A 16620-nucleotide genomic window follows, 5' to 3' on the forward strand; every position below is an offset into this window, starting at 1 on the left:
AAAAAACGGTGTTGGATCTAGCCCTGATCTCTTGACTGGGTGAGAGTATTCTGTTTAACTCAGAGACTCTGTCCCTCACCACCCCTTGTTGTAAATATTTTTGTCCACCCTAAGCGTGGAAGGGTATACTCAGATGTGAGTCCCTTGCTCATTGCACCATCAGGATTCAAGCAAGCCGGGCCGAAGAGGCTGAAATGCCAGAAACCGGTCCCCGGTAGCTTGTTTCCTTCCCAGTGTAAGAATTGGCTTTTGTAGTTTGGTTTGCCCTGTTCCCAGCATGCACTGGGACAGGAACAGACTAATTTGCATACAGCCAGGTTCTGAAACTGGGATGGTGCAGTGAGCTAAAAAACGGTGTTGGATCTAGCCCTGATCTCTTGACTGGGTGAGAGTATTCTGTTTAACTCAGAGACTCTGTCCCTCACCACCCCTTGTTGTAAATATTGATAACGTATGGAGCAGGCGACCAGGTGGACTTCTACAAAGGCGTAGTCTACTGGTGTGGGATATGTTCAGGGCTCATTTAACTCCCAGCACCAAGCAAAGGCTGGCAAGACTGAAAACGGATGCTGCTGTTATACCTGGAGGACTGACATCGTTGGTGCAGCCACTGGATGTGTGCCTAAACAAGCCATTTAAAGATCGCATCCGAGAACAGTGGAATGAGTGGATGGTTAGCGGTGAAAAAACATTCACAAAAGGAGGAAACATGCGTGCGCCACAGTTGGATGTTTTGTGCAACTTTGTCATAAAGGCCTGGAACGACATCGATGCAGAAACAGTCATAAAGTCTTTCAAGAAGTGTGGCATATCGAACTCATTAGATGGTATGGAGGACGACTATCTGTGGGAAGGTGAAGAGGATGCCGAAGAAGAGACCACATCATCTGATACGGAATTGGTACAAGATCCATACGATGACTGCCTTACAGATGTACCACAAGATCTCATAGACTTACTTATGAGATCAGATGACGAAGAGGAGGATTTTGAAGGTTTTTAAAGGGAACGTTATAAATCCTGTAGAAATCGCTTGGATTTATGGGAAGTTATGGAACGTTTAATGCACTTGCACTGTTTCATGCACTACGTTATTTATGTTTGCCGTTATTCAGAAGTGACAGTTTTTGATATGGTTTTAAATAAAATGTTTCCGAGTAAAGCAAGATTGTTTCTACAACCAATTTCTTTGCGTTCAGTCTTTCAGTTTGTAAAATAAACGCTTATAGGTACCCACTGCCCACTGATAAAGCCTTACTGCTCACCCACAGGGAGGAGGACTAGACTAATACGGTAAGTTCAAAATACCGGTACATACTCGGAATGGCTATGCTGCGCTGGAAGTGGGGGGTCGTCTTATACGGCGAGTATAGCACTAAACCTAAAATTTTTCTGCCAAAGTCGGGGGTCGTCTTATACGCCGGGTCGTCTTATACGCCGGAAAATACGGTAGATTTCAAGCACAGTAAATGTATTGTCAGCGTATTCTAAAACAATATAGACAACAATAGTTCAACTTGGTGTACTAATTTATTTTACCATCAAAATAGTATTATTCTAGAGTTATTACAAAGCTTAAGTGTCACTTTCAAGTTCTGCTTGCAAATGGATCAAAATAATAATTTCCATTAAATGTTGAGTTTGATGTTGCAGACTACTCTGGCAATATTGCTGCTTTAGGTACTAGATAACTGTGTGTATTAAAACCCATTTAATTGTGTCTCAGTATTTGTGCTATCCTGTATTACGGTAATCATATTGAACAAATACACATAACTATCACTGTAAAAATACAATTATTGGTTTCACTGAGAGAATTAAGGTAGGCGAACATAAAACGTAAATCATTACAGATATAATTCAATGTTAGGCAATTATTGCCAAATGGCTCAGATGTCGACATCGTGATTGTTCAAAGAAGATGTTGCCTGAAGATCATCTTTTGAATGTGGAAATGGAAAAATGATGTCACAATGGGTGAAGTGAAAACTACTGCTGATATAAGAGAAAAATAACTTTGTAAGAAAAAGCAAGACAAAAACAATCCCCTGTTTGGTTATCTTTTAGTTACGGTAAAACATGCCTGAATAGTATTAACAAAGTTGCATAGAATCAGCTCAGCGATTTCTTTCAGTAGCATATTACTTCTCCTTGGACAAATACTCTATGATGGTATTTTTCTAGGTCTGATAGTCTGCTTCGGCTGGTGTCTGTAGGCATTTGCTTGCTGTGGTCATCTCAAATGTTCCGGTAAACTTTGATCTTCGCTGGGGGACAAAACCTTTAAATCAGAGTCGCAAAAAGCAATTCTATAATCTGAATCTTTCTGCGGTATTTCATCGGATTCAAACTGGAGAGGTTTACTCGCATTGTATTTGTTAATTTCTAGCGATTTAGCCAAGAATTCCTTCATTTTCTTGTTTTCTTGCGACGTAGTTTCCCACACTGTCTCAAGCTCACCTTCCACTTCCCTAAAAATACAATGCATACATATAAATCTAAAATTGTTTAATTCGTACATTTTAAATGTGTCACTAATATTCACATTTCTTCAGAAGAACTTTCGCCAAACATGAAATCTTTTGCATTTATCGTTTACAATAAAGTCTGAATTCCAATTTATGTTAAAAAAAACGTCTTTGGTTCTGCTACAAATATATTTTGATTGCTAATGAAACTACTTTAAAATGTATTTTCATTTTTTTATATGTAATTTCTTTTATTAGAGGAGGAATAAGAGCAGCATTACAGAATAAATAAAAAGATAGACAGTAGAAAAAAACGAAATATCATAACATGAAAAATACATTTTACTGTATTGCAAAAAAAAAAAAGACCAGGGTTATCAATCATTGCTGAATACTTAATAAAAACAAGGTCCAAAAAATATTTCAATTCAGTACAATTTATAACGTGTTAATCACTGCCCCATCATATTCTCAAAACGCTGTTTTCATGATTACTGTTTTTAGGACGCAAGGTGTTTCCCCACTTACTATTAGTGCACATTGTAAAATGCATTATGACCTAACTGCCCATCAGTTTTGCTTTTTGAGCATCGGGCAAGAGCGCATTAAGTTAATATGAAGAATGATCTCAATGATAAGTGTCCTATAGAACATTCACAAAGGATAATTTAACATACCCAATGGGAGCAGCTGGGTTTAAAAACCCATCATGAAATCCTTGTTTAAAAACAATACTAAACAGAGTGTTTTAGCTTCATGTATTAGCTAAATAGAACAAGTTACTTACCTTCGGTAACGCATTATCTGGTACTGACTATCTAGCTCCAGATTCCTTACCTTTGAATTTCCCAGGCGTCAGGCAGGATCCGGAAACTTTTGCTGAGCAATACCCAATTGCGCACGACGTCTGGTAGCCCCAATCAGCTCTGTGTGATGCCGCCGGTTGTGACGTTGCGGTGCCTATATAGGCGCAGCCCAGGCACGCGGACGTCAGTACTTTTTGTTTTACCACGCCAGAAGCGCACAGCCACGAAGTACCTGACGTAGTTGTGTGCAAAACTAGGGCCCAGAAAGGGGAGTAAGCCTAGCTGTACAATATTAGTCCGCAAAGCGAGGAGTCGTCGGTGGGGCTGTAATGAATCTGCAGCTAAACAGAGTGTCAGCCAGATAATCTGTTACCGAAGGTAATCAACTTGTTCATCTGATTGAGACTTCTAGCTGCAGGTCCCTTACATTTAAATCAGATACCCGAGCCATCCCATCCAGGTGGTGAGTTGCAGATTCATATCCTAAACGAAAAAGTCTTGCAGGACTGAACGGGCGAAATGCCAGTCCCTGTGCACCTGGCCATCAAGGCAGTAATGTTTTGCGAACGTGAGCAAAAAAGCCCACTTTGCTGCCTGACGGATGTCTTGGACTGGTACACACAGAGCCAAGGCCGTAGATGCAACCTTTCAACAGGTGGAATGGGCTCTTAATCCTTCAGGGGTCTGCTTCTTTGCCAAGGCATAACAGATCTTGATGTAGAGAACAACCCAGCGAGAGACTACCCTTCCCTTCTTTGCTCCCACGTATCCCACAAAGATTTAATCGTCCACCCATAACTCGTTTGTGCGGTCAAGGTAGAACAATAATGCTCTTTTTGGGTCCAGCCGGTAGAGACACTCCTCTTCCTTAGAGGGATGCGGGGAGCAAAGAATGTGCGCAAAGTGATGGACTGACCCAGATGGAATGGGGTCCCATCTTGGTTAAAAGGATGCCCTGGTGCGAAGCACCACCTGTCTGAAAAGGACATTAGATAAGGAGGCGAGTAAAATAGCATCTGTAACTCACTCACCCTCTGTGCAGATGTAATCGCCACTAATAAGGCTGTTTTGATGGTCAACAGCTGGAGGGGAAAATTGTTCAAAGGGAGCAAACATCAGATAGGTAAGGACCAAATTAAGGTCCCACTGCGACATTAACAAAGGGCGTGGGTGGAAATAAGTGAGCCAGCCCTTTTAGAAATCTATTTACAATAGGAGATTGTAGAGAAAGGGCGATCTGGCAGCCACAAAAAAGCAGACAGAGCAGAGAGATAACACTTGAGAGTTCCCAAGGCAGAGCCCTGATAGGCAGAGGTTAGAATGAATAAAAGTACAATAGAAAGAGAAGCAGAAAGAGGGTCAATAGACCTTTCTGTGCAGTATAATTAGGCTGTGGGTTTTTAGGTTTAAACCTATAATAACTGATAAAACCCCACTGAAATAAAAATAGCCCTCACTGGTGAAAACATATAAACACTGAAAAAACACCTGCACAACCACAAACTAAATGCCATTCAAAGAAAGGAAAAAGAGAGTGAATTAGTCATTTTTTTCTTCCTGAAGGGGTCAATACAATGTAACTTTGTTATACAAGCTAGCAGTAAGAAGGACTGGCTAACATTATTCTACTTGAGTTTTGTTCTTTCTGGATGCCACTAAAATATTGTTTCTTCTTCCTTTTACTTTTTTCAGTCTTGTGGCCTTTGGTCTAAAGATGGAGGGTTTAGTTTCATGTTTTAGGTCTAGTTTAATTATTTTATAAACTGTAGAGAATCAGGAATGATCAAACTCGTATTTGATATTTTGGCTGCATTGGATTCTTTCACTGATAGGTAAAATGGCTGGTTTCCTAAAAATCTTTCCTAATATGTGTCATCACATTTACCCACAGAGAATGGGTAAAAACCCTTAATACATCAGACCATAGTTTCTAGTGGGTCAGTATTGATATTAGGTGAATTTCCAACACCTCAGGCTTTAAACATTCAATTTAAGGTATAGTGACAAGTATATATATATCACCAAGCATCTGGGATAGTGGTGAAACCATGACACCAGACTTTTGGAAAACATTAAGCGCAGTGTCACTTGTAATGCTCTGCAAAAAAGGTTCTTTTCAAGTTCAACAAAGATTGGAGTGATATTGTTTGTATTTGCAGTGATTCAGCTACGTATATAAAAAAGTTGTCTGATGACTTGTCATAATTGATACCAGAGTTGAAGTGATTCCCTGTAGGAGATCCTTGCCACTTGTTAGATGGTATGCTGAAAGCATCTCTACAATCTTCAGAGTTAATGAGGGATGCTATAGACTTTTTAGTCCATTCTGGTGCACTGTTTTCTTATGCACAGGAACTAAAACGCAAATATTTATCATTTGGGGCCAGATGTAGGAAGGCAAATACCGGTCGGTAACGGCCGATTTCGGCCGTTACCGACCGGTATTTGGAGATGGAGATGTAGGGGCATGTTAAAATACAGATTAGGTAATTTTACCGATTCTGTAAAATACTGAATCTGTAAAATTACCAATCTGTATTTTGACATGTAGGTAGCACTGCAATCAGTGCTAAAGGGTTTTTTTATTTTAAAGACCTTTATTGAAAGCAAAGCCATTGACACCACCAAGTCTTTACATTTTCACATCGCACCATATCATACACCACAAAAACATGCGAGCGATGATCGAAAAGAACCGTACACAGCCTTTTTGCCGGCATCCCGGAGGCCCGGCGGCGTGGTGATGTGTCGTTATTCTAGTATAACCTAGTGCAATGTCTCTCCATAGGCAGCTTATTGGAGCAGTGTGTCAACTGGCAATCCCCACCTGCGATCACGGCAAAAAGGTCTAGTATTGAGATATGGTCAATAGAACTACCCCAACTAAACCCCTACCCCTCCCCCCAGAGTGTGGCAGTGGAACTGCTAACCCCATCCAGTCATGTGTACCTCAAGGTGTACCTGCCATGCGTCCCGTGTCGTCCCACCGTAAATGAATGCCCCCTCCAGTGCTACCCCCAATTGCGCCCCAGAATCAGGAACCTCAGTGTAGCCCCCTCCCGTCCCGAAACTCACCCCAACCCACTCCCCTCGGGGAAATAAATGCATGCGTTCAAACCACTATTCCACCACCCGGTCTTGGAGTTCAGCTACTTCAGAAGTGTCAGAGTCGCCATCCTCCCCCTTATGCAGGTGTTCTTTGTAAAGATCCCAGAAATTCTTGGGCCTACTCCTGGGCGGTAACAGGTCGCTGTACAGTTCTGTTTGAGTGCAGCAGTACTGTAGGTCCCGCAACCATCTCGTTTTGGCAGGTAGGGGCCCACGCATCCAACAGGCCGCAACCACCCTCCTGGCCAACAGCAGGGCCATATCGACCAGCCGGCGCAGAGAAGGGGCCAACGGCTTAGAGTAACCAAGGAGCGCAAGCGCCGGAGTGCGCGGCAGGGTCTCCCCCAGAATCTGGTCAAGTTCCGCAAATACCTCCCCCCAGAATGCCTGTACACCGGGACAGAGCCACGCTAAATGGAAGAAGTCTGCCGCCAATGTTCGGCAACGCTCGCACTCCGCAGTGGGGCGAAGGCCATAGCGGTGCAGTCGTTCGGGGGTATAGTACACCCGCTGCACAAGTTACTACTTGTGTAACGATATATCTGTAAGAGACATTAGTTAGTGATAGATTCCTTACCTTAGAATATCCCCAGGCGTCAGACTGGATCCGGAAATTTTTGCGTAGCAATACCCCTGTGCGCTGGTAGGCGTCGTCTGCGGCTCCGCGTCCGTCGTCGGCGTCGTGAGCGCCGGGATGACGTCATCGGAGTATATAGACGGCGCCCATGCGCGCTGACGTCAGTTCTGATAACACAGCTTTTCCGCGCCAGATACGCAGAGCCATGATAGAACTAACACTGGTGCCATGAAACTAGGGCCCTGAAAGGGGATGACCTTAACCCTAAATATCGGTTCGCAGAACGGGGAGGATGGGAGGGCGGTAAGGAATCTATCACTAACTAATGTCTCTTACAGATATATCGTTACACAAGTAGTAACTTGTGCATCTGAAAGAGACACGTTAGTGATAGATTCCTTACCTTAGAATAGATACCCCAGCAATACCAACCCCGGTGGTGGGTCTGCGAACCAATATCACACCAGAAAGTCCTGGAGGACGGAACGGCCAAAGAAGCCATCCCTCCGGACTTGACTGTCCAGGCAGTAGTGTCTTGCGAACGTGTGCAGCGAGGCCCACGTGGCTGCCTGACAGATGTCCTGCAGGGGGACACCGCGGCCCAGGGCAGTTGTTGTTGCCGTGGCCCGAGTGGAGTGAGCCCGCAATCCAGCCGGGGGCTCCTTCCTCGCCATGGAGTAGCATGCTTGGATGCACAAGATGATCCACCTGGAGATGGTCCTCTTGTGTACAGCCTTTCCCTTCTTCGCGCCCACGTAACCAACGAAGAGTTGGTCATCCACCCGGAATTGGCGAGTGCGGTCTAGGTAGTAGGAGAGCGCACGTTTTGGATCCAGACGGTGGAGCCTCTCCTCCTCTTTCGAGGGATGCGGAGGCGGAAAGAAGGTGGGCAAGGTGATGGACTGCCCGATGTGGAAGGCCGTGACAACTTTGGGCAGAAAGGAAGGCCGTGTACGCAACACCACCTTATCAGGATGAACAGACAGGAAAGGTGGAGAAGAAGAAAGAGCCTGGAGCTCACTCACCCTCCTGGCAGAGGTGATGGTAACCAGGAAGGCCGTCTTCAGAGTAAGGAGACGAAGAGGACAGTTATGAAGTGGCTCAAAGGGAGCACACATCAGATAGGTGAGAACAAGATTCAAGTCCCACTGGGGCATCACGAAGGGAACAGGAGGGAACATGTGCGTGATGCCCTTCAGAAATCTACTCACTATAGGGGACTTGAACAAGGAAGACTGATCTGGTAGCCTCAAGAAGGCTGAAAGAGCTGAAAGGTACCCTTTAAGAGTGCCCAGAGCAGAGCCCTGCTGGGCAAGGGAAAGAAGAAAGAGCAGCACTTCCGAAAGGGGTGCAGAGAGGGGATCCACAGCCTTTGCTGAGCACCATGCCACAAATCTATTCCACCGGCAGGCGTATACCGACTTCGTGGAGGGACGCCTGGCTGCCAGAATGATGTCACAGACTTCGGGAGGCAAGTCAAATGGCCTCAACTGCCGCCACTCAATCTCCAAGCTTGTAGGTGGAGACTGGACAGGTTCGGGTGCAGGACCGTCCCCTGCTGCTGCGACAGAAGGTCCTCCCGAAGAGGCAGACGAATCGGGGGATCGACTGACATGCTGAGTAGCTCGGGATACCAGTATCTTCGTGCCCAGTCCGGAGCCACAAGGACGACCTGGGCCCGGTCGCGCCTGATCTTCTTCAGCACTCTGGGCAGAAGTGGTATAGGCGGAAAGGCGTACAACAGGCCGCAGCTCCACTCGCGACGAAAAGCGTCTCCGAGCGAGTGCCGCCTTGGAAACTCCAACGCGCAGAACTGCTGACATTGCGCGTTCTCTTCTGTGGCGAATAGATCTAACCAAGGCTCTCCCCACTGTCGAAAGAGACCTTGCGCCACGTCCGAGTTCAGACGCCATTCGTGATCCATCATGCACCGGCGGCTGAGTTCGTCCGCCCTGGCATTCAGAGAGCCTGCCAGGTGTTGAACCACCAGGGTCACGCCCTGATGTTCCAGCCACTGCCAGAGGCGCAGAGCCTCCTGGCAAAGGGTCCACGACCCCACACCGCCCTGTTTGTTGCAGTACCACATGGCAGTGGTGTTGTCGGTGAACACTTGCACCACGCTCCCCCTGACAGAGGGGAGGAATGCCTTCAGTGCAAGACGAATCGCCCGCAGCTCCAGAAGGTTGATGTGGAGCCGGGACTCCGCCGGAGACCAGAGGCCTCTGATCTCCGCCACTCCCATGTGGCCTCCCCAGCCCTGGAGGGACGCGTCCGTCACAACTACGTGCTCCGGCTGGGGTAGAGAGAGGGGTCTGCCACTGACCCAGTCGCGGTCCGTGAGCCACCACTGCAGTTGCTTCGCAGTGCCCTCCGAGATCAGGACATGATCGGACAGGTTGCCCTGATGCTGGGCCCACTGAAACTTCAGGTCCCACTGCAGAGCCCGCATCCGCCACCTGGCGTGACGCACCAGAAGGATGCAGGAGGCCATCAGTCCCAGAAGCCGCAGCGTCAACCTGACCGAGACCCGGGATAACGGCCTGAAGACAGGAATCAGAGCCTGAATATCCCGAACCCGCTGCTCGGGTGGGTAAACCCGAAACTGCGCCGAGTCGAGAACCGCTCCGATGAAAAGGAGCTTCTGAGAGGGACACAGGTGTGACTTCGGCACATTGATGGAAAACCCCAGCAAGTGCAGGAGGTCGGCCGTAGTCTGGAGGTGGGTGACGACTGTCTGGGGCGAGCCCGCCTTCAACAACCAGTCGTCGAGGTAGGGGAAGACTGACACCCCTTGCCTGCGCAGATGGGCTGCGACCACCGCCATCACCTTTGTGAACACCCGTGGGGCGCTGGCAAGGCCGAAGGGGAGCACGGTAAACTGAAAATGCTCTTGGCCTACCATGAACCGTAGGTAACGCCGGTGGGCCGGCAGGACGGGGATGTGGAAATAGGCGTCCTGCAAGTCCAACGCTACCATCCAGTCTCCTGGGTCCAGGGCAGCCAGGACCTGAGCCAAGGTGAGCATCTTGAACTTCTCCGTCCGGAGGAAGCCGTTGACGTTCCGCAGATCCAAGATAGGGCGCAGGCCCCCTTTGCCCTTCTTGGGTACCAGAAAGTAGTGGGAGTAACAGCCACGTCCTACTTCTGGCCCAGGAACGCGCTCGATGGCCCTCTTGGCCAAGAGGGCCGAAACCTCCTCTTGCAGAAGTTGCAAGTGATCCCCCGACACACGGTGGTTTGAGGTGGCATGGATGGAGGGGAAGACTCGAAGGGGAGGGAGAAACCCCTTCGGACAATTTGCAGCACCCACCTGTCTGAAGTGACTGTATGCCAGTGGGAGAGGTGATGGCGAACCCTGCCTCCCACAGGCGTCACATGGGCCTGAAAACTCGGACTAGGAAGGTTTTGAGGCGGGGGCTGCTGAGGGAGGTGTGGACTGGCCTCGCCGCTGGCCCCGACCACCGCCACGGCGGTTCCCACGGCCGCCACCGCGTTGCTGAACATTCTGCGGCGCGTGGCTGACGGTCCGTGGTGGGGCGCCCCTTCCGTGGCCACGAAAGGAGCGAAAGGCACCCGATTGCTGGCGTGGGGCCGTAAGGCCCAAGGACTTGGCCGTGGCCCTGGAGTCCTTGAAACGTTCCAGCGCATGGTCTGCCTTGTCGCCGAAGAGGCGACGGCCATCAAACGGCATGTCCAGGAGGGTGGCCTGGACATCGGCCGAGAAGTTGGCGGACCTCAACCAGGCGTGGCGTCGAACCGCCACCGTCGTTGCCATCGCCCTGCCCAGTGAGTCCGTGGTATCCAGCCCACACCGGATAGAAAAGCGTGCCGCATCTCGGCCGTCCGCAAGGGTTTGGCTGAGTTTAGCCCTGACCTCCTCAGGGCATTGTGGCAGCACCTCCGCAACCGTGTCCCACAGAGTGTGGGTGTAGCGGCCCAAGAGACAGTTGGTGTTCACTGACCGGAGCCCTAGGCTCACAGACGAGAAGACCTTCTTCCCGAACTGCTCATATCTCTTGGATTCCCTGTCGGGCGGGGCCGACGGGAATGCGGTCTGGGAGTTGGAGGCCTGGATGACCAGGCTCTCGGGGTGGGGTGGGTGGACAAAAAGCAAGGGTCGCCCGGTGCCGGGCGGTAGCGTCTGGCCACGTTCCTATCCACAGGGGGGCCTGTGGCGGGCTTGGACCAAGTGCCCAGAAGAACGTCACACAAGGCCTCGTTGAACGGCAGGAGGGGCTCCGCGGAGCCGGACTGCTGTTTGAGGACCTCAGTGAGGAGATTAGTCCTCACGGCCGCGACGGGGAGCTCAAGGTTTAGGGCCTTAGCTGCCTTCGTCAACACTACACTGTACGCAGAACCCGCCTCCGAAGCCACAGTCGGGGGCGACGTAAATCCAGTGTCTGGCGAGGTGTCAATACCACTGGCCTCCCCAAGCTCATATGTCCAGTCCTGATGAGACTGGCAATCACGTGCCAGAGGGTCCTCGGACCCCTCCCATTGCTCCTCGTCACCCGGCTCCTGGAGACCAGGATTAACAGCCAGGGCCTCCTCGTGGAGATAGAACTCTCCGAAGGCCGACGGAATCGGCGCCCAGCGGCGCCCCTCCGACACCTGAGTAGGACCGTAGGAAGCATTGGGGTCGGCAACCACTTCGGCTGCCGGGGACGACACCTGAAGGGACGTCGCCGGCGAGGTCGTAGGGTCGACCGGCGAGGTCCCGGATCCGGAGCCGGATCCAGCGAGGTCGCGCGGCGCCGGGACCGAAGTCGCCAGCGGCGCCGGGGCCGAAGCGCCCGACCCGGAAGGACCTCCAGACGGAGCCGATCGGCCCGAAGGCGCCACGGGAACCGACTGAGGAGGGAGGGCCCTCATGGCCATGAGGTACCTCTCGACCTCCTCCTGCGACGCGCCGTGCCCAGGGACCCGAAGGTGTGGGGCAGGCGGCGACGCTTGTGACTCCCGCGGAGCCGCGTGGGCGGTGTCGCCCGAATCCCCGGTCGCATCGTGCGAGCGACGGGGCGGGTCGGAGGATCGATGGTGTCGCTCCGACCTCTCATGCCTCTTACCTGAGGACTTGGAACCCGACGATCGGTGTCCACTCCCGGAACGTCGATGACTCCGACCTCGCGACCTGTCCCTCGACCTCCCGTGGGACCGGGACCGGGACCTGGAGCGGCGCGGGCCGACTGCCTCAGCTCGAGACGCTTGCGGGACCGCTCCCGCCTAGCCTTCGACGTCAGGGCCCGGCAGTCGGAGCAGGTTCGATCGTCGTGGTCGAGGCCTAAACACTTCAGGCACCGGCGATGGGGGTCCGTGACCGACATGAGTCGGCCGCACTTCGAGCAAGGCTTGAACCCGGGCATCCCTGGCACCGATAGTCGAGAATCGACTAACTAGAGGATCAAAAAGATCAAAAAAAAGTTTTCAGTCAAAAAGTGACTGGGGGTAGAGCTTCTTCCGGATCTGCGCTAGCTGGCGCGGAAAAAAGAAGAACTGACGTCAGCGCGCATGGGCGCCGTCTATATACTCCGATGACGTCATCCCGGCGCTCACGACGCCGACGACGGACGCGGAGCCGCAGACGACGCCTACCAGCGCGCAGGGGTATTGCTACGCAAAAATTTCCGGATCCAGTCTGACGCCTGGGGATATTCTAAGGTAAGGAATCTATCACTAACGTGTCTCTTTCAGATGTAGGAATTTGAAATGCACCAGCCTGTGCCTGCCATTCAGGGAAATCTTGCGCGTGCTAGAGCAGCAGTATCGCCACATAACATCGTCTATGGGGTTTGCAAATCGTCCTGCCAGGCCGCTCTAGCTTTAGAGGGTTGTAGGCGCTGATGCACCGCTCCCAACCTGTTGACCTGTGAAATTAGCTTTGCAGATGATGTGGATTTAATAATGTAGGTCAGTTCCGGGATCTCCTCAGGCTCCTCCATAGTAGATCCCAGGACCTCTCGGAACGCAGAGCGAAGTCTGTGAAATTGAAATTTCTGTAGCAAGGAAGGGCCCGACTCCGTGGTAGTAAGTTGATCCCAGGTTTTCAAAGTGCCCTCGGAGAACAAATTCTCCATCCTCGCTATGCCGAGGGCACGCAAGGCCTTGACTACTCCTTTCTCGCCCAACGGGTCCAGCCATAGGGCCCATTCTACCGGCATCAATGGGGAGTACAAAAGGGCGCAGCCGCGGGAACGCATCAGGGAGTTCCAGGCATGATTGGTCGCTTTAAGGGAGTCCATCCGGCCGATCGATCGATCCGTGGGTAGGCAAATAGTGGCAGGCAGGGGGAGTGGGTCCGCAAACAACCGCTCCAGTATGAGGTGCGGCGTGCGTGCGTCACCATGGATCCACGAGTGCAGGTGCGAAGCCTGCGCAACTCAGTAGTAGCGCTCTAAATCCGGGGCTCCCAAGCCCCCCATCTCACAGGGGAGAGTCAGGATCGTCCACCGTACTCTTGGTTGCTTGTCGCCCCAGGCCAGCCGGATCATGACTTGGGTAAGTTGTTTAAAAAATGCGCTCGACAGAAACACAGGTAAGTTGAGGAAAAGGAACAGGAATCGGGGAAGCACTATCATTTTCATAATAGCGATCCTGCCCAGAAGGGAGAGCGGGAGTTTGACCCAGGCATCGACATCATCAACCAATTTATTGTACGCAACTCCGTAGTTGTCCCTGACCAGGACCTCCGGATCTGTATGCAGGTGGATACTCAAATAACGGACTGAGTCAGAGGACCACTGTAGTGGGTACTCCATAGCAAAAGGTTGTGTCACAGGGGTGAGAGGAAAAGCGATGGACTTGTCCCAGTTCACCCTCAAGCCCGAGAGCGAGCCAAAGCGGACCACCTCCCGAAGAACCGCGGTCAGGTTAGATTCTGGATTCCGGACATACAGTAGAGTGTCATCAGCGTACGTCGAAATCCCTATTTTGTAGGTGGGAAAACTTATACCCTCCAGACTGTGGTACTCCCGTATAGCGCAAGCGAGGGGCTCCGCGACCAGTGCATAGAGCAACGGCGACAGAGGGCAGCCCTGCCGAGTGCCCCTACCAATGTATACCGGCTCCGACACTCTGTCTCCCAACCGTAGTCTGGCAGTAGGCCGATGGTACAGCGCCCCAATCCTCTGCAGGAACGGTTCGCCTAGACCCAGCTTTCACAGTACTCTAACCATGAAAGGCCACTCGACAGAGTCGAACGCCTTTTCCATGTCAAGGAAGATTGCCAGCGCACTGTTCTCCTGCTTGACATGTTGCATTGTGCCCAGCACTGTGCGTATGTTGTAAGTTAAATTCCTGCATGGGACAAATCCGGACTGCTCCGGGGCGACAAGCTCTGGGACCAACAAAGCCAGCCGATTGGCCAGGACTTTGGCATAGATCTTAGCATCTACGTTCAGCAGGCTGAGTGGCCTGTACGAGCCGCAAAGGTCCGGTGGTTTCCCTGGCTTAGGTATAGTGATCAGCAACGCCTCACGCATGGTGGGCGGCATCTCGCCATCCTCGCAGATAGCATCAAAGAGGGCAACCAAGTGCGGGAGCAGAATGTCTTTGAAGGCTTTATAAAAGCCAACCGTGAGTCCGTCGGAACCCGGCGCACTCCCCGATTTCATGCTCGCAAGAGCCTCTAGTATTTCGTCCTGGTGAAAGGGGGCCATCAAAAATTCCCTATCCGAGTTCTTGAGGAACGGCATGGTAATATGGTCCAAATAATCGTCCATTTCGCCCTCCACTCCCTGCGTCTTGGACTGATATAGTTCAGCATAATATCGTCTAAAGGTCCCTAGTATCTGCTCCTCGTCTGAGACCGTGTCACCCTCCGGGGTCCTTAGCTCCTCAACAACCCAGAGGCCGTCGAGAGCCCCGAACCATGCGAGCCAGCAAGGCACCTGGCCTATCCCCCTCACCATACACTCGGGCAGTGGCGTACTTGCCCATATAAAGAATCTCTCTATCCGCCAGAGCCTGAAACTCGGACAGGAGTTGGGTGAGCGCCGGGCCTTCTGCAGTACTAAGTGTCGACAATTGTCGAGCCTCCAGCTCCGCTATCCTAGTCTCCAGAGTAGTGAGTTCCCGCCTGATGGAACGTAGCACACTGGAGTGCTTAGACATAGCTATACCCCTGATGTACACCTTAAAAGCCTCCCAAACTGTAAAAAAGTCTTCGACCGAGCCTTGGTTAGTAGCGAAATATTGTTCTATATCTTCCGCAAGCTCCCCCCGGAAGGCATCATCTAGCAGAGCGAAAGGAGGGAACCTCCAAGTGAAGGCTGGTATCCCCTTTCTGGCAGTGGAAAGGTGTAAGAGGATGGGGGAGTGGTCCGAGAGTGTGCGTGGGAGAACCTCGCATGCGCTAATACCACCCAGGACCGAGGGAGATGCTAACCAGTAATCTATCCTAGTGTGCACATTGTGAAAGGCCGAATAGTGCGTGAAGCCGCCCTTCGTGGGGTGTTTGTCTCTCCAGACATCCACTAGGTCTAATTTAGTCATCTCGGCTTTCATATGTGTGGCCGAAGCCACCGGGCGCCGAGTAGGGCCCGCGGAGCGGTCCCTGGATGGGTCGAACACAAAATTAAAATCCCCCCCCCACAACATCCCAGGCTGAGCATGTGACCTGCAAAGGGCAGACAAAGTCGCATAGAATTCAGGGTGATCATAATTGGGGCCATAAACATTTACTACCAGCAGATCAAGACCCCTACCCACACACCTAGCCAGGACATACCTGCCCTCCGTGTCTGCGTGTACCGGGATCAATTTCAGTTGTGATGTAGGATTGGCCCAGATTAACACCCCCCGGGCGTGTGTCGTGAAGCCTGCAGCCACTATATTCCCCGCCAACCCCCTAGATTGCAACATCCTGCTGGCGAGTGGCAAGTGCGTTTCCTGCAACAAGGCCAGATCGATATGATGTCTATGGAGATAGCCGAGGACCTTCCTCAGTTTACGAAAGTCGTTCAGGCCCCGAATATTCCAGGTCATCAATTTCAGCTTATTCGGGATGCTTGTGGGTACATTCAGTGCAGCACTAGACATTGCATGAGCTCATGAGTTGTATTAGCAGCAGGGATGGGCAAAACAGGACACAGCAGTACATTTGATCCCATATTCGCCAGCCGGCATTTCCAAACAGGTACAGTTCCACATAGCAGTCCACACTCAATACGCACAAACCCCCCAAACAACCCAAGGCAACAACCCCCATAACTGTCCAGTCCCTCGACCCCACCCCCCAAACCCCCGCCCACCCACAGCCGACCACCCCCAACCAGGTCAGACAGGTCCCAAAAATCCCCCCCATCAACCCTCAAGTAGCAGAGTATTCGTCAGTTCGATACCAACTCCCTGGAGAGTCACACAACCAAAGGCACCGGGGCGAAGCGCGCCAAAATAGTACAACACCGCAAACTGTCTCAATGAAAAGTTCAGATCGGCACCTCGATCCTGCCCCACTTGTGGGTCAGTGCCCTTCGAGTAGCAAGTATAACGGCCCCCCCACAACCCTACCAGCCCCCCAACGATTCAGCAGTGTTCAGATCCCCCCCCTATCAGTGATAAACGACCTCCTCACCAGCAGTCCATAAGGCATATGTCCGAACAGTGTGGCCGCCGCCCCACCAAATAGCACCGGCAGCGCTCATGTAGACCAGACTTACCGCCC

General features: G+C 51.3%; 1 protein-coding gene across 2 annotated transcripts in view; it reads right to left on the reverse strand.

Annotated features, from left to right (window-relative positions):
• Nucleotides 1-1514: 1514 nt before the first annotated feature.
• CEP89 (centrosomal protein 89) overlaps nucleotides 1515-16620 on the reverse strand; it is a 1308678-nt gene continuing 1293572 nt past the window's right edge. For both annotated transcript variants that reach the window (XM_086945134.1, XM_086945133.1), the window contains one exon: nucleotides 1515-2471. In XM_086945134.1, coding sequence (XP_086801260.1) covers nucleotides 2457-2471 — 15 coding nt within the window. In that variant the 3' untranslated portion in view covers nucleotides 1515-2456. The remainder of the gene's footprint in view (nucleotides 2472-16620) is intronic.

The sequence above is a fragment of the Lissotriton vulgaris genome, chromosome 12 (assembly GCF_964263255.1).
Source record: "Lissotriton vulgaris chromosome 12, aLisVul1.2, whole genome shotgun sequence".
In the NCBI taxonomy this organism is placed as follows: Eukaryota; Metazoa; Chordata; class Amphibia; order Caudata; family Salamandridae; genus Lissotriton; species Lissotriton vulgaris.